Here is a 21,410-nt window from a genome sequence, read left to right on the forward strand (position 1 = left end):
AGGCCACTAGCTACAGATGTTCAGACTTTGGCCAATCAGTTTAAGGCTAGATGTTTCAGAGCCCAATCGGGTTCTAGCTTGTATAGTCGCTCGGTCTTTTTTATATAAGCGCATTAGAGAGCGACAATATGATGATCCTCATTTGCTTGTCCTTAAGGAAACGGTGCGGCACGGTGGTGCCAAGTAGGTTGCTATGGGAGATGATGGAGTTCTACGGATGCAGGGTCATATTTGTGTTCCTAATATGGTTGGGCTTCGTGAATTAATTCTTGAAGAGTCTTACAGTTCCCTATATTCTATTCATCCGGGTATAGCCAAAATGTATCAAGATTTGTGGCAAAATTATTGGTGGAGGATAATGAAAAATGATATAATTGCATATGTAGCTCGGTGTTTGAATTGTCAACAAGTCAAGTACGAGCATCAGAGACGTGGTGGTTTACTTCAGAAGTTAGAAATTCCTGAGTGAAAGTGGGAGCGTATCACTATGGATTTTGTTGTTGGACTCCTACAGACTCAAAGGAAGTTCGACATAGTATGGGTCATTGTGGACAGGTTGACAAAGCCAGAACATTTCATTCCAGTGGCAGTTACCTATTCTTCAGAGCGGTTAGCTGAAATTTACATTCGTGAGATTGTCCGCCTTCACGGTGTGCCCGTGTCTATTATTTCAGATCGAGGTATGCAGTTCACCTCGCACTTATGAAGGGTTGTACAGCGTGGGTTAGGCATGCAGGTTGAGTTGAGTACAACATTTCATCCCTAGACAGACGGACAGTCCGAGCGCACTATTTAGATATATTTAGATATTGGAAGATACGCTCTGTGCTTGTGTTATAGATTTTGGAGGTTCTTGGGATCAGTTCTTGCCACTTGCGGAGTTTTCCTATAATAACAGCTACCAGTCGAGAATTCAGATGGCTACGTATGAAGTATTATATGGGAGGCGATGCCGTTCGCCAGTTGGCTGGTTTGAACCGAGAGAGGCTCGGTTGTTGGGTACTGATTTGGTACAGGATGCCTTAGATAAGGTCAAGATTATTCAGGATCGACTTCGCATAGTTTAGTCTAGGCAAAAGATTTATGTCGACCGTAAAGTTCGTGATATTGTATTCATGGTTGGAGAAAGAGTATTTCTCTGGGTTTCACCTATGAAATGTGTAATGAGATTCGGAAAGAAGGGAAAGTTGAGCCCTAGGTATATTGGACCCTTTAAAATTCTTGAAAAGGTAAGTGAAGTAGCCTACAGGCTTGCATTTCCACCTAGTTTATCAGCAGTTCATCCGGTGTTACATGTGTCTATGCTCCGGAAATATCATGGTGATTCGTCCCATATGTTAGATTTCAGCTCAGTCCAATTGGAAAAGGATTTAACTTATGAGGAGAAGCCGGTAGCTATTCTAGCCCGGCAGGTCCGACAATTGAGATCTAAGAGTTATCCTTCAGTTCGGGTGCAATGGAGAGGTCAGTCGATTGAGACAGCTACCTGGGAGTCCGAGTCGGACATGCGGAGTAGATATCCACACCTTTTCACCAGCCCAGGTACTTTTCTAATTCCGTTCGAGGACGAATGTTTGTTTTAGAGGTGGAGAATGTGATGATCCGATAGGTCATCATTAAATTTAAAATTCATTTATATGTTCTATAACCTCGAATAGCACTATTCATCATTCCCCGACTTGCGTGCGCAGTGCATATAATTTTTCGAAAAGTTTTTATATAAAAAATTGATTTGATATATATATATATATATATATATATATATGCTCCAGTTGAGGAGGTAACTGCTAATTGAGAGCTTGAGTTTATTGTCGAGAGGAGGATTGTACCACGTATTTATACTTGTTTATTTCGTTTACTTACTCTGCCTCACATCTGGTTAATTCTTATTGACATGATTTATTGGACCACTAGTAAGTGTCGATGTCGACCCCTCATCACTACTTCTCCGAGGTTAGGCTAGATACTTATTGGGTACGCATTGATTTACGTACTCATGTTGCACTTATTATGCAGGTATATATATGTTTCGGGTGGTCCACTGGGCACAGAGGCGCGGCTCTGGTGGCTAGTCAAATACGAAGCCATCAGGGCCGGTGAAGATACTCTCAACACATGGGCAGAACTGAAGGCAGCCATACGCCTGCAGTTCTTCCCCGAAAATATGGAATACAATGCACGGAGAAAGTTGCGTGAACTCCGCCATACCAGGTCGGTGCGGGACTACGTGCGTGAATTCTCCTCACTCATGCTAAACATACGGGATAAGGGGGACCAAAGCATTCAAACATTCAAGCATTCAAATAATTCTTTGTACTGGTGTCTCTCCCCCCAACACTGCATTGCATCTTGTAATAGCTTTCATCATCATCAATACAATCATCAGCTTTCATCATCAATTGCTCATTTTCCGCTGCTCAATTGCTCACGACATTGGTTTTTCCGTACGACATTGATAATCTAGTCTAGCGTACGGTGAGGACCTCAGTTGGCGTATAGCAACCGCACTGACATCGATTGTGGAAATGATCAGTTCCTTCGGCGTGTTAAGTTATACAAGTGGTTTGTAGTTGTACGTGCGGGCTTGATAGCCACCCTAATTTGCTTGATTTGGGAGGTATTCGATTCATATGGCCTTGTTGTGTAAATGGATCCCAGATAAGTTATGGTAGTTTAGACCACGACTTGAGGTTTGTATTTTCTGTGGTCGTGGGAATTCAGTTGCATGTTGCAATGGTTCTTCTGAAAGGAGTTAAGGGTTTCTAGTCAATGAAGTATTTATTCTACTAGTAGTTCAGGGGTTATGAGGAATTCTTGTACTCTCGCTTAGCGGCATGATAGATACAGTGAGCATCATGGGAATTAGAGGTTGAGGATCAAGGTTAAGGCTCGATGTTGATAAGAATTTCATGAGCTCAGATGGGCAGGGAAGAATTTATATGTTTAGAGCAAGCTGCCATTAACTTAGTGTCGCCTGATAATGGTGTCATGTGGAAGAGACATTGTGTGTTGATTTATGGATTCGTGATTTGCATTACAAAATTAATACGGTTGGTGGTATGGAGGTGCAGACTTTGCTACCTGGTGCGGAAGGTCGTGGGACGTATCCCACGGGAGAATTGTGTAAGTGTGACATGTTAGTCACTTGATTGTTAAGGATTGAAACCAAGTATGGAGATTCTGGTACTATCGCTAATATGAGAGTTTATGCCAAAAAGGCGCTCTATTCCTTTGATTGTGGACTGTGGGAGTTTGTTCTGGATTGGACGGCTGCTCGTGTGCGTCATGAATAGGGCCATTGTGGATGCTTGAAAGGTTGTTGGCCCAGTATGGTATGATCAGAATCGGCTTAAGGTTCGTTGGTAGGTCTAATATGAATGTGTCCTCTACATCTGGTCGGATGTGTTCATTCGGCATAGCATTTCTTACCGAGGAGTCTTCGGGCATTGGATGTTATTCCCGTCGTCAGCTATTCCATGTAATACTTTATTGTGCCGGGTGGGTGTTGAGACGACTTGATTATTTGTACATGCGTTATGATCCCGTATAGCTTGTGGTGTAATATGAGCAAGATGACTCTCGAGATGCAGGTCATTTATTGCACCTTAGTCGTTCTTGGATTTTTGTAGCATATGGCATTATCCGTCTCCCCAGGGTTGTATTATGCACCTGGCATGCTTGTGATCGATATTCGAGCATTTTATAAGTATAAGTATTTCGGCTTGATGGGTATTTCTTTATTGATTGTTATGAGTGGTTCGGGTAGCACGCCGCCACGGGTATATTGTTTGGATCTGGTGGCACGCCACCAAGGGTATGTTGTGTTGGGTTGCACGCAGCAACGATGTCATACTTAAATCGGGTTGCATACCGCAACATGTCATATTTGGATCGGGTTGCATGCCGCAACAATGAGATGTTAAGTACGGTTCCTCATACTTATTTTTGTGTGTCTTGTTTCTTATCTCTGAGGAAGGTTCATAGCGACTGTTAGCCATTTTATTCGTTATGCAGGCTTGATAGTTCTTTGCCAGAGTTCGTTCTTTCCTATGGGTCATATTCGAGTTGTATCTTGTTAGCGCTTTGGTGGCGTCATATGAAATTCTAGACGGTGTTTGAGGTGGCTTATTTCCTGAGCAGCTTGTACTGGGTGAGACGAGATTATTAGACCTGGGATCAGTGCGATCAGAGTTATGTATGGTATATTAAAGAGCAAATATCACTATTCAGTTCAGAATGAGGTAATGGTTCTTGTCAGGAGGAGATGCCTCATGATTTATTGTTTTGGCAGGTGGTTATGAGTTTCTACACATCATTTTCGTCGTGGCAGTATTGCGAGAGTTGGAATAGGGCTTACATATGTTATGAGGCGTATTGCGGGCATCGGATTTGTGAAATTGCAGCTATTGTGGTCGGAGGATGTTATTATGGGCATGCGAATTATGCGGTGCATGGTGTGATTTCATCAAAAGTGCACGATCATGTTTTGGTACAGTGTGTAGTGATTGATGCGGTGTTCGTATGTTAGAATCGGGTCTCGTGGAGAATTTCGGATGTTAGAATTTGGTTCTTAGGCTTGTTAGCCAAGGTTATAGGGAGGATATTCAGTCTAGCTCGAGCTAATGTGCTCACATAGGTTTTGGTGGCACGGGTAGGTGCACGAGGTGTTCATGTGTGATTTTGGACAACTCCGAAATAGTTCTTGTCACGTTAGAGGACGAACGTATGTTTAAGTAGGGGAAAATATAATGACTCAGATCGATCGTTTTGAGCTCTAGCGTGTCGTTCGGCGATTTGAGGCCTTGAGTAGCTTCACTTCAGGTATTATGACTTCTACATGTGGTCGGAATTGAATTTTAGGAAGTTCGGAGTTGATTCGGATGAAACATTCTAAATACAGAAGCTTTAAATTGGAAGAGTTGACTAAGATTTGACTTTTGAGTAAACGAACTCGGAATCGGGATTTGAAGGTTCCAATAGGTTCGTATGATGATTTTGGATTTGGGCGTTTCTTCGGGTTGAGTATCGGGTTGCCTGGGACCATTTCGGCGCTTATTATGGAAAGTTGGCATTTTGATGGTTTTAGAATTTCCTAAGTTTGGTTTGAGGTGGACTTTGGTGTTATCGATATCCGTTTGGGCTTCCGAGCCTTGGAATAGGTTCGTATCGTGATTTATAACTTGTGCGTACAGTTTGGCACCATTCCAGAATGTTTAAGTATGAATCGGACGCGTTCGTCGAAGCTTGAAAGTTTGAAAGTTTAAAGAAAGATTTCAATCTTCGATTCGTAGTTTTGATGTTGTTTGGTGTGATTTGATGCCTCGAACAGGTTTGTGTCATGTATTGGGACTTGTTGGTGTGATTGGACGGGGTCCTGGGGGCCTCGGGTGTATTTCAGAGGGCCTATAGGTCATTTTGCCATGTTGAGCTGCTGTTTTCTTAGGTCTGGTGCGCCCTTCTTTGCGTTCACAAGGAAAGGGTCGCGTTCGCGATGAGAAAAATGTGAGAAAGGGGTCTGTGAATCGCGTTCACGAAGAAGAAATTCCTGCTGCACAGGGCTGACTTTGAAAGCTTATATCTTGCAATCTATAAGGAATTTTGAGATGATCTAAAAATAAAAGTTGTAGCCATTGGTGTCTAGTTTTCAGAAAGTCAGACCATTTGTCATTTAGAGTTTTATACAAAATGTTATGATCATTATACTAGAAGATGTCTGGAGGAGTTGGGCAGCTTGCTCTTGGCGATCGCGATTGGTTTTCCGCGATCGCGAAGGGCAATTTTGAGCTAAGAAAAGTTGTGCTTCACGATCGCAAAGCATTTTCCGCGATCTAAAGGGTTAATACCTGGGCAAAAGCTATATTTCAGGGGTTTGGCTTATTTTCACCTCATTCCTTCCATGGGAGCCAACTTTGGGGCGATTTTGGAGTGTCATTTTCATCATCAAACTTTAGGTATGTGATTTCTACACCTTGTGAGTTAAATACATGGTTTATATAAGGGTTAAAACATGAATATTTATGGAAATTATGGGATTTTAAGAGAAAATCCTAGAATTTGGTATTTTAAGATTTTTACCACGAAATTGAACATGGAATTGGGAATAAATTATATATTTGAGTTAGTAATGTTTATGGGTAATGTTTATCTTTGAAAATTTTCGGAATCCGGGCTCGAGGGTTGACTTTATTGAGTTTTTTAGCAGAGTTGGGAATTGTGATAAATTAATTAATTATGGGTAATAGAGTATATATTTATGGATTTGTACATTGTTTGACTAGTTTTGGAGCGACGAGCATCGGTTTGAGGTGTTAGAGTGGCGTTGGAGCCGGTTATGGAACTTTGGAACGAGGTAAGTCTCCTGTCTAACTCTGTGAGGGGGAAACTACCCCTAGGTGATGTAATTGATATATGCTACTTGTTGCGGGAGCTATGTACGCACGGGTGACGAGAGTTTGTACATAGTTAGATTCATGTTATGTCCGTGTAGACTTAGGTATCTGCCAAGCTATAACTGTACTATTTGAGTGGCCCCTTGCCTATTAAATTCCTTTATTTTACGTTACGACTTAAGACTAGACTTGCATAGGGTGATAGACTCGCTATTGTAGAGATGTGACGAGCTACTTCATAATCTGCGGAATAATTTGTGCTTCCCTTATGAACTCCTCCCGTGTTGTGCATTTTCATCGCAAAGCTTTCCTTAAAGTTCATAACTCACGCACTTATTCGTGAGTGGGGTCCAGGACCCGTTAAAACTTCTTATTCTAATGGGATTGGGTCGTTCGCCTTGGCAGGATTATGTACCACACTCTTATGGGAGTGGGTTGTTCGCCTATGCAGTATAATAGATGCATCTATGATTTGTGTCGTTCGACCCTCGGTAGTGCACACAGTATGATGGGATCGGGCCTTACGCCTCGGTATTTCTATAAAAATACTCTTACAAAATCGTGCATAATATTTGACAAGTAGCCAGTGTATCTGCAAGTTTTCCTGATTTGGATTGTGACAACCTATCTGGTGAGGTCCATATATATATATATATATATATATATATATATATATATATATATATATATATATATATATATATATATATATGTCCGGTTGAGGAGGTAACTGCTAATTTGAGAGCTTGAGTTTATTGTCGAGAGGAGGATTGTACCACGTATGTTTATTTCGTTTACTTACTCTGCCTCACATCGGTTTACTTCTTATTGTACATGATTTATTGGACCACTAGTAAGTGTCGATGTCGACCCCTCGTCACTACTTCTCCGGGGTTAGGCTAGATACTTACTGGGTATGCGCTGATTTACGTACTTATGCTGCCCTTATTGTGTATGTATATATATGTTTCTGGTGGTCCTCTGGGCGCAGAGGAGCGGCTATTGCGGGAACTTTACGATGAGCTGCATTCCATGTTACGATCCGCAGCATACAGAGTCTCCATCAGAGTTATTTATGTCACACCCCTTCTTTTTCACCTCACTAACCCCACTATAAAATAATAAAATGATTTTGAAAGCTCAAAAGGGTTTACAAGTCCGAAAAGTGACAAAGGATTCTGTTTTAAAGGATTTTCAAAGTCGCTACCTGACATTTGATTTCGGTGTGCCAGGTCACCATTTTTTAAATAACAATTATCCTTCAAAACACATTTTGACTCTTAAACCAGTTGCATCAGAGATTCTAGGTAAGGGAGTTCACTTGACTCGGGGAGAAGGTGTTAGGCATTCCACGAGTCCCGTAAAAATCAAAAGTTAATACACAGAATTTTAAGAAAGGCAAGAGTAAGAATCTGACCATAAAACAACGAGTTTGAACTTTGATTGTTTGATGGCTCTAAGACTCAAAAATGAATGGGACCGCGAACAAGATCTAAACAGGAAAACCTCACCGGAAACCTCGTCGAACTCTGACCAGACTGCCTCGCTACCTCCCTTTACTCAGATCTGAGCGTCCGAGATCTCAAACTCACTGAAATTCAACCTTTACCGGCAGTACCTTTTGTCGATCGAAAGAGTTTTGAAAATAAGAGTAGAATCGGAGTTCCGGCGTGAAGTTAACAATGGGAAGCTAATGGAGCTATGGAGGTTGCATAATAGTTTTAATGGCTATTTTCTAATGGAGATCGAGTGTAGTTAGGCAGAGACTCTTCTGATACTAGGCATGCTCTGTTTTCTCTCCGTCCTCCTCCCTCTCGTCCCTCTCTCTGTCCGTTCCTCCGTATATCTCTTACTCTATTTTGTTTTTGATTTTACCATCCTCAAACCAAACTTAGTAGCTAAATTGCTTGTGAGACATTTTCCTCAAATGCATCTTTTTATCATATTTAAAACTGTGTTTCATTATTCTATGATTAGACTGACTTTCAAGATCTGGCTAAAATCTCCGCATGTATGTCATGTCACTAGAACTGGCGTGAAGAGAACTAAGCACAGAATGACACAAAAGGACAAACTGTATTTCATTGAGTAAATGATGGAAGGGTTTAACGACAAGACAAACAGCCTAAAATCTGAGTCACAACCCTAAAATAACCCGGATAATAGCAACAGAACAGACAGACAAGACTCACACAAATAGAGGGATGGAAGGGTTTGACTCAATAAAACAAATAAAATCTGGATCACAACCCTGAAGTAATCCAGATAATAGAAAAAATATCAAAACAAGCTACCCAGATTCCTTCCTAGTGAGGAGGGAACGACCTTTCAATTGCTAAGCTTGACATTTAGCCACAAACTTGCTCATCATAATCACCAGGGCCTTCTCCCATTTCAAAATCATTAACTTTAGTCAGCAAGTTCCCGAAAGGATTCTCATACTCTATGTCACCACGCATCATCCCCACAAAGTGTGCATCATCATGTGCAGGTAAATGATTCTACGTGATATTCTGGATTTCACTGTCCTGAATCACAATTATCCCTTCTTGAATCATTCTTTCTATATACCTTTTCAAAGCACGGCAATCTTCAATGTTATTCCCTTGGACATTATAGTGGTACATGCACCGTACAGCAGGATCAAAACCTTTTGCATATGGGTCCGGAGTATAGCCGAGGAGCGGCTCAATCAGGCCATAATGTTTTAACTTTTCAAACAAGCTTGTGTAGGATTCTCCGATTGGCGTGAAACTATTTCTTTGCCTTTGTTCCCCTTCATGCCCCTATTTTCTAGGGTTGTTGGATGCTCGAAAATGTTATGAAGGCAAGAGTGTATTATGCAGTGCTGGCGCTCGCCATAAGGAGTGACCCGGTGGTTGGACAGATGACCGGACATTGTTCGGAGGATAATATTGAGGTAGATTATATGGAGCTCGAGTATAGGTTTGGGGTTGGGGTCGGGGTCGAGGCTGAGTATATTGGTGAGGCACACCCGTTGGGCTATGTCGTGATCCTGAGACAACCATGGCAACATCATCATGTTCCTTCTGACCCAGCAAGCTTCCTGTGTCATTCTGAATTGCTTGTGTTGTGGCTTTTAAAGCAGAATAGCTCATGATCTTGCTTGACTTCAGCCCATCTTCTACCATTTCTCCCATTTTTACCGCATTATTAAAAGGCTTACCCACAGCCGAGATCAAATGCCCAAAGTAAGTAGGCTCTTGAGCTTGAAGAAAGTACTCGACCATCTCGTCTTCTTCCATCCGGGGATTGACTCGGGTAGCTTGCTCTCTCCATCTGAGCCCGTATTCCCTAAAGCTTTCATTAGGCTTCTTTTCCATCTTGGTGAGGGACATATGATCCGAGACAATTTCTATATTGTACTGAAAGTGCCGAGCAAAGGCCTGAGCCATATCGTCCCATGTGTACCACCTGCTAGCGTCTTGGCGGGTGTACCACTCCAGAGCTGCCCCACTCAGACTCTGACTAAAATACGCCATCAATAATTTGTCCTTCCCGCCGGCACCTCTCATCTTACTGCAGTAGCCTCTCAAATGGGCCACGGGATCTCCATGTACGTCATACAAATCAAACTTTGGCATCTTAAACCCAGCATGCAGTTGGACATCAGGAAACAAGCACAAATCTTTGTAAGACACGCTCACTTGTCTCCCTATCCCTTGCATGTTTCTTAAAGACTGCTCTAAGATTTTCACCTTCCTGGATATCTCATCTTGCTCCACTATCTTAGCAGGCTTTTTAGTTTCACCGGGAGGCTCAAAATGAGGAGCGTCAGAGTATGGATCCGAGACCTTGAAAGTTGATTCTGGAGCATAGTGTTGGGCATCGGGGACTTTGAACACAGTCTCGCTAGAGGATCGAGGAAGAGTAGCTGGTGGAGGAGCTACAAAAACATGAGTGGTCAAAGGAGCGGGATATGAGGTGGTTTTGGGGGGTAAAGTGTGAAAAGGTTATGGGGAGATATCAGCAGCAGTGGGAATCTGGATTTGTGACAATGGCGGAATGGTGATGAGGCTTTCAGTGTAGTTAGTGGGAAACAATGGTGGAGGACGCCTACTAATCCAGGCTTGGTATATTTCGGCCATCTGTCCTTTCAACCTTAGGACCTCTTCTTTCAACTCAGATTCTCATTCAACAGTCTCCTTAGGCGGATCAACAACACCTGTGTCCAAGTCTTTGCTAGCCATGGCTATCTTGCTCTTTGACCTTGTGTTATACGGATGACTCGCTAGAATGCCACAAACCAACCACCTTCTGTTATGATAATAATGAAAGTACCAAAGAGGAGCAAAACAAAGCCAACATGTTAGCGTTAGAGCATTTATCATATAGAAATATCACATTGCGTGCAATGTACCTAGCAACAATTAACGGTTCTAGAATGACTTCAAGGGTCACAAGGTCATTTGGCATCATCCCAATTTTGTTCATTTCAATCTTCTCTTTCCTTTCTTTTCTAGCACTTCTTGGCTTGCTCATTTTCCTTCCTCTCTTTTCTTTCTAATTATCACTATTTTCTTTCTCTCACCCCTCACGTCCCAAAACTTCATTCTCTTTTTTTTTTTTTTTTTAATAATAATTCGATCAAACTCTATGTAGGTTGCGTGCGTATCATGTTCCACATGAATCAGACCAATCGTAGTTCTGGAAAAGTAATGGATAAAATAAACTAAAATCAAAAATCTTTTTGAATTTTTCATTTATAACTATTTTTTTTTCAAATACAAATGGGAAGTACGATGACAAAAGACTCGATAAACTCTTACACCACCTAAAAGACTCAAAACTACTAGACAAGACAAGAAAGTAAAAGAAAACATGAAAACAGACAAAAAATATAAAAAGTCACTTGAAACAAGCTCCCAAATGCGATGGTCCTGGGGTATCTTTCATGCTCGAACTCTGGTACATGGATCCATACCTGAATGAGAAAAATAAGACCAAATAAAGTTAGTAAGTCGAGACATTATGTGAGCCATAACAATCCTATTAGGCACATGCAAGACGCAAGTGGGGCTATTTCTACAAAATGGCTAACGAGGCCAAAAGGTGACTAGAAGTGAAAACTCAATTAGGACGAACTCTAAAACATGGAAACACCTCACGAAGGCCCATAAACTCTCAGGAATCGCGGTCCCTAAAATTGCTTTGTGAAAATGACCCCACTTTGCGAAAATGGCCTATGTGGCCGAAAAATGGCTAAGCATGCAAATTCAACAGGAATGAATCTTAGACTGATAGAACATCATGTTGTGGACTTAGGACTCTAAGACATAGGTTAACAAGCCACTTTGAGAAAATATCCCTATTTTACAAAAACAACCGATGTGGCCAAAAGTAGCTAGACATGCAAGATTTGGCTACAACCCTCGAAGCCAAGAACTTAAGACTCACTAGGAAGCCCGGACCCTATGTGGGCTGCCTACGCATCCCGCCCCGAAAGACGAGAATCAGGTATACGTAGTTCGTGAAGATTGGATACGGAAGAAAACTAAAAAAAATAACTGATTTGGAGAAAACATATTTGTCTTTTTTTGAAAAATGATGGGAAAGTGCAAAATCTTTTTGGATTTTTTTATTTTCATTTATTTTTTTTGGTCTTTTTCTTGAAAAAGTTGTGAAAGAAAAGTATAACTGGGCCCTACTTGCTTCATTTTTATACTTCACCCTCTTTTCTTTCTCATTTACCCTCAACCATCATTGGTCTGCCAAATAACCCCTTTACCCTTAAAGAATGCAGCATGTAGCACATAGGGATGATTAAATATCTTTTATGGCCACGGGCCCATTTTGACAAAATTTGGATAGGCCTTCTATAAAGGGACACGGCGCCCGGGACCGAGCCCTGCTAGGTCTAAATGATATGATGCAAATAAGAATGACCTAAAGGCTGACCTAAGTTTAGGGTTCACTAGACAAGGCAATTCGGGGGAGCGTATGGTCGATGGTGGCTGCTCAAGCTTTCCACCCACTCCATACGTCTGACGCCCCCCCCCCCCCCCCCCCAAATAAGGGTGACTCAACAAAGAGTTCGTGTACGCGACGTGCACTACGAGACTTGTTGCAGAAAGAATTGACCGGGTAATGCATATGATGGCAGTTATAAAGCAGTAACCAATAAAGAAAAAAAAACTGTAAACACATAAACAACTAGCAAATAATAAAATGGCATAAACAAAATAAAAATCACATAAAGTATAACATAAAAACCTCAACCGAATATTCTAAAAAGCCAACAAGATCAAGTACCAGCTCGAACCTGCAACTCCCCAGCAGAGTCGCCAAAGCTATCACACCCTTTTTTTTCCACCTCACTAACCCTACTATAAAATAATAAAGCGATTTTGAAAGCTCAAAAGGTTTTTCAAGTCCGAAAAGTGACAAAGGAATGTGTTTTAAAGGATTTTCAGAGTCGCCACCTGACATTTGATTTTGGTGTACCAGGTCACCATTTTTTAAATAACAATTTTCCTTCAAAACACATTTTGACTCTTAAACCACGTACCCCAGAGATTCTAGGTAAGGGAGTTCACTTGACTCGGGGAGAAGGTGTTAGGCATTCCCCGAGTTCCGTGAAAGTCACGGTTGCGTACTCGATCTAGTTGGCTTTTAAAATATTCAAATTGAGGTAAAAAAACACAGAGAAAGGAAAATAAACACACAAGAGGTTTGAGGTCGTCCCCACCTAATAAAAGGAATAAAAATAAAATAAAATACTAAAGTTCTATTCTACGCTTCCTCGCATCATCCAGTCTCTGGCCTTCATTTACATGTACTTCGGGGCATTCCCCGGGTAAAATATTTTCAAACTCTTTGGGACATTTTTCGAAATATAAACTAAAGGGAATGACCTCTTACCTCGAATGAAATAAAAGACAAGACCTAAAGTTTGCCTACACGGGGTATGGTCGGCCTAAGTATGCTCCTAACGATCAAATGGGTATAGCGAAATAAAGAACTAATAGAAATGATCCAAAGCTCAAATTGTTATAACTTTTTCAATTCTCTTCCATGACAATTTTGCCTTAAGGAGTCCAAATGTGATTTTGCTCTTTAAATCGGGCAAACCCCCACAGCCAATTTATCAATTAAATGACAAAATCCAACAAACCACTAATTTGAAGCTATAAGTGAACTATCATTCTTTTCTTCCTTTTAATCAAGTTTAATGAATGATAGGCTAATTATCTAACAATAATCTTTAAAGCTAATAATAAAAGGAATACGAAAGCAATATGAGTGCCAACCAAATGAATACACTGCTAATATCAAACAAATGACTTCATTTCATCAAAAGTTAATACACAGAATTTTAAGAAAGGTATGAGTAAGAATCTGACCTTAAAACAAAGAGTTTGAACTTTGATTGTTTGATGGCTCTAAGACTCAAAAACGAACGGGACCGCGAACAAGATCTAAACCGGAAAACCTCGCCGGAAACCTCGTCGAACTCGGACCGAATTGCCTCGCTACCTCCCTTTACTCAGATCTGAGCGTCCGAGACCTTAAACTCACTAAAATTCGACCTTTAATGGCAGTACCTTTTGTCGATCGAAAGAGTTTTGAAGATAAGAGTGGAATCGGAGTTCCGACGTGAAGTTAACAATGGGAAGCTAATGGAGCTATGGAGGTTGCATAATAGTTTTAATGGCTATTTTCTGTGGAGATCGAGTGTAGTTAGGCGGCGGCTCTTCTGATACTAGGCATGCTCTGTTTTCTCTCCGTCCTCCTCCCTCTCGTCACTCTCTCTGTCCGTTCCTCCGTATATCTCTTACTCTATTTTGTTTCTGATTTTACCATCCTCTTCTTCTTTTTTTGAGAAGAAGGTGTGTCAGGTGCGGTTCTCCTTCAGCTATGTGTGTGTGTGCGTGTTTTTCGGTGGATTTTGGTGGAAAGGGGCTGGTTTTCGGTGGACTTTGGTGGCAATCGGCGTGGTCAAAGGAGGTGGGGGTGCGGCTCTTGTTTTTGGGGTCAGGCCTGGGCATCGGCAGTAGGTGGGTAAGGGCGGAGGCGGCATAGGCGGAATGGAGATAAGGTGGGATGGTTGTTGGCTTCTCCAGGGTTCCTAGGTTTGGATGATATTAGCTTTATATATGGTATGAAGGAAATATCTTGGCCATTGGATTAAACGGATGGAAGGCCAAGATTGAATCACTTAAACTGATGGGTCAAATGGATTTGATGGGCGTGGGTCGCGGGTCATGGGTTAAAAATGGTTTGAGGGATTGGGCTGGTTTAATTGGGTAAGGGATCCGAATTGGGCTATCTCAAGGTTGGGCTTTTAAAATGATGAAATTCATTAACTAAAAACCTAAGTTTTCCTTCTTTAATATAAAGTATTTATAAAAATGTAAGACCACTCATGGTTGATTTTAATAAACTATTAAAATAAAAATAAAAATTAAAAACAAAACTATTTTTGGTATTTTCAAAGATTAAACTAAAATAAGGCTAAATTAGTATCACCATAAAAATACTAACTACTTAAATAAATACAAATAAGATAAAGAGTAAAACTATTTTTTTGTTTTTGATTTTTAAAATGCTAAAAAAAGATATATTATATATACATATTAAAATCCAACAAAATTTAATAACTCAAATATATATGTATAAAATATTCGAGTGGCTTGAGAACGTGGCGGGTCAAAAATTACGTGCTTACAATTTATATTCTTCTGTCTAACTTGTATTCCAGACAGATGTTGTATTATTATTGTACTCCTTAGTAGATGCTCATGCACTTGTGACACTGGTTTTTGGGATGTTCTAGATGTTGTGGTGATTATACTTAGTAGTTACACATTTTTATTATCTATTCTATTTAAAGTGTAAGTTTTCATGATTTTAATGCGTTGATTTCTTCATCTGATAAAATGTATGATTTCGAAAGTAATAAAATGCGTAATCAAGTTGGTAGTTCATCGTTAGCTTGCCTAACGGTGACGTTGGGCGCCATCACGGCCTATAGCGAGTTTTGGGTCATGATAATGAGACAGGATAAAATAAATAGTACGATGGAGACTCTGTGGACTGCGATGCATAGCCTGGAATGTAGCTCACATAAAGCCTCCTCAACAGTTTCGCAGCGCGTCAAGATGATCACCAAATGAACCTGTCAGATCCTGCACATTTAGTGCAGAAGTACAGCATGAGTACGTAAATAAACGCGTACCCAGTAAGTATCTAGCCTAACCCCGGAGAAGTAGTGACAAGGAGTCGACATCGACACTTACTAGAGTTCCAACAAAGAAATATAATAAAATAATAAGAAGATGTGAAGCACACAACCATTATGGGGTAAATCTGTAAGTTACCTAATCTTCCAAATATTTCTTTTAAAGTATGAATTTCTCAATCTTGTATTCTACCTCATCAGCTCGGATGTATCAAGTACCAGCAACAAATGGAAAAGAAGTACCATGTAAAATACCGGGCATCAGTTGAAAGATAATCTCGTGCATGTTCGTACTACCAGTGATATAACGCACGATTATGCTGAGGTCGTTCGGCCCGATCCAGAATAATATGTACACTGCCGAGGTCCGAGCGGCACGAATCATAGATACATCTATTATACTGTCGAGGCCCTCGACCCGCTCCACCAGAAAGGAAGGAAGTTATCGAATTACGAGACACGTACTTACAATACAGTACATGAGCACAAAGTAAATATAATCTTTACCGTTTCTCAAATAACTAGCCAACAACTCAAGGTGATAAGCCTCGGCCTAGTATACATATATTTATTTCTAAATCAATTTCAATTATAAGTTCAAGTAATCAAGCCAGCAGAATGAGTTCAAATAATTCAAATATTATATGATAAGGTCCTAAGTCTACCCGGACATAAATATGCTTTAGCTACGTACGGACTCTCGTCACCTCATGCGTACGTAGCACCCACAACTAGTATCACATAGAAATTACATCACCTAGGGGGTAGTTTCTCCCTCACAAGGTCAGGCAGGAGACTTACCTCGCTCCGAAGTTCCATAACCATCTCTAACGCCTCTCTAACTCCTCAATTCAAAGCCAAACGTTCTGAGACTAGTTAAACAACATGCAAAACAATCAAAATACACTCCAATGCTTACAATTTAACAATTTATAAAAATTCCAAACTTCACTCGAAAAGTCAATAAAGTCAACCCTCGGGCTCACATGCCCGGATTTCAAAAATTTTCAAAGATAAACTTTACCCATAACACCATGAACTCAAATATATAATTTATTCCAAGTTCTATGTCCAATTTTGTGGTCAAAATCCAAGAATATCAATTTCTAGGTTTCTTTCAAAATCTCACAATTTTTACTAATTTTCATGTTTAAATCCACATATAATCCATGTATTTCACTAAAATTGTGTGGGAATTACGTACCTTGCTCTCCATGAATCTCTCCAAAAATCACCCAAGCCAAGAGAAAATGAGAAAAAAAATAGGCCAAATCCCGTATAAAATCAAGTCTGCCCAGCGCTGCCTCGCATCTGCGGTCCCATGGTCGCTTCTGCGGCATCAAGCTCGCACCTGCGCGAATCCAGCCAAGGTCGCCAACCGCATTTGCGGCTCCTTCATCGCTTCTGCGCCCACCCTTCTGCGACGCCCCATCCGCGGATGCGGTTCCGCTTATGCAGAAACTTGACCACATCTGTGGTCCCAGCCTTCGCCCAGCAAATCCGCTTCTGCGCTTGACTGGCCGCTTCTGCAGAGTCACATCTGCAGCCCTTTTTCCGCAGGTGTGATTGCATCAGTACCAAGGCCCTTCAGCAATGCAATCAACAAAGTGATCCGCGACTCGTCCGAAAACATGCCCGAGGCCCTCGGGACCCCGTCCGAACTTACCAATAAGTTTTATAACATAACACGAACCTGCTCGAGGCCTCAAATCACATCAAACATCATCAAAACTATGGATCGACGATCGAAACCTTTCTTTAAACTTTTGAACTTTTAAACTTCGACTAACACGTCTGAATCATACTTAAACATTCCCGAATGACGCCAAACTTTACGCACGAGTAATAAATCACAATACGAACCTATTCCAAGGCTTGAAACCTCAAACAGACTTTGATAACACCAAAGTCCACTTTAAATCAAACTTAAGAAATTCTTTTTTTTGGTAACTAAACAATTTTATTACCAAGTAATATTTACACATTGGTTCTCTTCATAGCTTGATCTGGACATAAGTCCCAGATTCAGCTATCTCTTCCTTTCCCGCTACTCCTATTTATTCTTAACTGTCTACATATCTATATGAACAATAGGATAGTAGTTCAGTTCTAGTAACTTTCTCTTCAAACGTTGCTTCAAATTCCCTCTACAATGTATCTCTTGTGTTAACAGTCGAGTGATTGTTTCAGCATTTCTTTGTGTTGCCTGAAAAACTCGTTCATTCCTCTCTTGCCATATATAATACATGCTTCCAGCTAGTGACATCCTACAAATTTTAGCATTAGAACTTTTGCCTTTACAGTGTTTTTCAGCCCATTTCAATTCTTGATCCCATGTCATCGCCTATCTATGAACCCTCTTCCATTCCAGCACTGCTGTCTAGATTTGTGTTAAAAATGTACATTTGATGAATAGGTGATCAATTGTTTCTTCTTCTGTGCGACACAATGGGCAGGTATCATCTTCCACACAGCCCCATCTCCTCTATCTGTCTCTTGTTTGTAGTCTTCTAAGTGCAGGCAGGAATAAGATGAGTATCCATTTAGGTAGCCCAATATTGTTGCATATCAACCTTCTCCATGGAACCTTGCTAAACTCTCCTTGCAGCTTCAAGTACATAGCCTTAGTTGGGAATTTTTCCATTCTGAATACCTCTTCTTCTGAGTAACCAGCTTCTTCAAAGTATTTCTTGGCTTTAAATGTCTTCTGGATCACCCCATGATGCTTGCTTTGGCTCAGCTCCCCACACTGAATTATATTTCTTATAGTATACATGAACCCATTGAACCCACATTTTGTCTTTCTTCTTGCATAAATTTCATAGTAGCTTACAGATAGCAACTTTATTCCATATGCCTATGTCTAACAAGTTCAATCCACCTGCTGCTCTTGGCCAACACAATCTGTCCTAGGCTAGAAATGCTTTCTTTGTGACCTCCACACCTCCTGTCCATAGAAACCTTCTACACATGCTTTCAATCAAATGAATCAGTTTCTTTGGTAGCAGGAATAACTGAGACCAAAACACTTGAATGGAGAATAGTACGCTCTTAATAAGCTGGACTCTTCCTGCATAAGAGAGGAACTTTGTAGTCCAAGATTGTATTCTCCCTACTATTTTCTCAATAAGAGGCTGACATTGCACCAGTGATAGCCTTTTAGTACTCAAAGATACCCCCAGGTATCTCACTGGAAGAGTCCCCTTGGAGAATCCTAGCATTTGCAGTATTTCCTGTTGTATGTCATCCCTGACTCCTCCAAAATAGATGGAACTTTTTTCAGCATTGGAAACTAATCCAGAAGCTTGTGAGAATTCTTGGAAGCACTGATATAATAGCTGCACAGATATAATATTACCTCTACAAAATAGTAACAGATAATCAGCAAAACTAAGTTGCATTATGTTCAGCTTGGCACACTTAGGGTGATAGTTAAAATTTGGATTCATCTTTAATATCTTCAACAGTCTGGTGAAGTACTCCATAGCCAATACAAATAGGTACGGAGACAAAGGATCACCCTGTCTCAACCCCTTTTTAGCAGGAAAAGGTGTTGAATGCTGCCCATTGATGATGATGGAATACGAGACCCTCCTCACATATCTCACAATCCAGTGAACAAACTTCCCTGGCATTTGCAGACTCCTTAGGACTTGATCCATGTAATCCCATTCAATAGAGTCGTAGGCTTTCTTCATATCCACTTTCAACATGTATCTTGGTGATAAGCCTTTCCTACAATATTCTTTAACAAGTTCATGACTCATTATTATATTATCATTTATCAATCTTCCAGGCATAAATGCAGACCGACTTTTATCTACTATATCATCCATTATGCCTTAGTCTATTAGTTATCACCTTCGAGATGATTTTGTAGATGAGAGTGAAGCAAGATATTGGTCTAAATTCAGTAATTCTGGTTAGATTTGTTACCTTAGGAACCAGGGTCACTGTTGTACAATTGATAGGCTGGTACAAGTTATCTCTTGAGAAGAACTCCATCACTGCATTTGTTATCTTATCTCCAACCACAGGCCATATCGTTTTGAAGAAAAGTGCATTGAACCCATCATATCCAGGTGTTTTACTATCACTAATACCCAGTAGAGCCTTGTATATTTCTTCTTTAGATACTGCTTTTACCAACTGTAATTGTTGTTGTGTATTCACTAATGTGCCATCCCTCATAACCACTGGATTAATAGCAGGTAATCTTTCAGCTGCTGATCCCAATAGTTTCTTATAGAACCCAATTACTTCCTCTTCAATCTCTTGTTTTGTTTGTATTACTTTCCCATTGCTCCTTATTAAGTTCTTGATCTTGTTCTGAGAGTATCTATTTTTCATGCTTGCAAAGAAGTAGGCAGTGTTAGCATCTCCTAGCTTTAACCACTGTACTCTCGACTTTTGTTTCATGATAGTTTCTTCCACCCTCAGCACTTCTCCAGTTGCATCTTTATGTAATTTTCTACTATAACCATATTCTCAAGTTGTCCAGGACTCCTCATTTGTTCCTGCAGCTCACATAATTATTTCCTGCACTGTTTAATCTTGTCTCCTACTGCATTATACTCTGTATTATTCAGCTCTTTCATAACTTGTTTCACTCTTTTCAATCTTTTTCATACATCTTTCATGGTATTGTCTTCATTACTCCCTTGCCATGCTCCACTAACTAGAGCTAGGAAGTCTTTGTGTTCAGCTAGATGATTTAGAAACTTGAAAGGTTTGGGAAATTTCTCTTCATTATCTTCAAATGACACATTCAGGGGTGAGTGTTCAGAGCATCCTGGATCCATTACCCATACCTCCAGATATAGCATTTTCAGCATCCACTCAGCATTGACCAAAGCTCTGTCTATTGTGTTGTACGTGTGCCCATTTGTCCATGTGAAATTCCTTCCATTGGTCCTCATTTCAACCAAAGCATTATCATCTATGAAACTATTGAAATCTCTCACCTCCAATTCTTGTACAAGATTCCCAATTGGCCTATCCTCCCCTGACCTGATGGCATTGTAGTCTCCCATGATTAGCCATGGGCCCTGTTGCCTAATATTTATATTAACTAAGTCTCTCCACAAGTATCTCCTATCTTCCGGTGTATGCAAGCCATAGACTGCAGTAAAATCAAACCTCATATTCATACTTTTAATGTGAATTGCAGCATGAGTAAATTAAGAAGACTTTCCCAATTCCAAGCATTCTATCTCATTAGCATCCCATAACAACCAAATTCTTCCTCTGCTACTGTGTTCATAGTTGGTTAACCAATCCCACCCTGTAGTGATCTTCCTTATTATTTGAATAGGCTTCTGCTCCTTTATTTTGTGTTCAAGTAATGCTATCATACTTATTTTATTGCTCCTCATAAACCTCTTAACCTCTTTCTGTCTAGGGATCTTATTCAATCCCCTAATGTTCCATGTAACCAGCTTCATACATGTATTAATAGGGATTATACCAAAAAAGATCCACATTCCATGCGGTACTTAACTTGTTTACAAAAAAATAAAATCCCTAAATTAAAGCATTTCACTAAAAGAGATCCTTATCAAATACTAAAAATGCTCCCTAAAGGTTATCGTTTCTATACTCCGTGTCCTCAGCTCCATATTATGTTTGTCTAATATAATTCTCTTTGTTTTGGTTGTATTCTCTAGATAATATTTGCTAAGATGTGATAGTTTATATATACATAATGTGTTGAAAGTGAAGATATAAATCATATAATAAATTACTGTTTGATATTTTCCATAGTAATTGTATATACCTAATACAAAACTAGTATATATATATACATACCTGTTTTAGTG

At 40.2% G+C, this 21,410-nt stretch overlaps 1 protein-coding gene and 1 long non-coding RNA gene across 2 annotated transcripts; both read right to left on the reverse strand.

Annotated features, from left to right (window-relative positions):
- Positions 1-11,083: 11,083 nt before the first annotated feature.
- Positions 11,084-14,477, reverse strand: LOC104092960 (uncharacterized). The gene is made up of 2 exons (XR_011410244.1): positions 13,754-14,477; positions 11,084-11,334 (listed from the first exon to the last, which is right to left on the reverse strand). It is a non-coding gene; the product is annotated as an uncharacterized lncRNA (long non-coding RNA).
- A 5,550-nt stretch (positions 14,478-20,027) lies between these two features.
- On the reverse strand, positions 20,028-20,624 carry LOC138897191 (uncharacterized). The gene is made up of 2 exons (XM_070183151.1): positions 20,223-20,624; positions 20,028-20,108 (listed from the first exon to the last, which is right to left on the reverse strand). The coding sequence occupies exons 1-2, from the start codon at positions 20,622-20,624 to the stop codon at positions 20,028-20,030; spliced, it is 483 nt and encodes a 160-aa protein (XP_070039252.1).
- Between the last annotated feature and the right edge of the window lie 786 nt (positions 20,625-21,410).

Source organism: Nicotiana tomentosiformis, chromosome 8 (assembly GCF_000390325.3).
Source record: "Nicotiana tomentosiformis chromosome 8, ASM39032v3, whole genome shotgun sequence".
In the NCBI taxonomy this organism is placed as follows: domain Eukaryota; kingdom Viridiplantae; phylum Streptophyta; class Magnoliopsida; order Solanales; family Solanaceae; genus Nicotiana; species Nicotiana tomentosiformis.

What these genes read in the sequence shown, in the direction of transcription:
- LOC138897191 (XM_070183151.1), bottom strand. Translation starts at nt 20,624, where the DNA reads ATGGGAGACTACAATGCCATCAGGTCAGGGGAGGATAGGCCAATTGGG. An exon ending in AAGACAATACCATGAAAGAT is followed by an intron (nt 20,109 to 20,222) that starts GTATGAAAAAGA and finishes TGTGAGCTGCAG; the next exon opens with GAACAAATGAGGAGTCCTGG.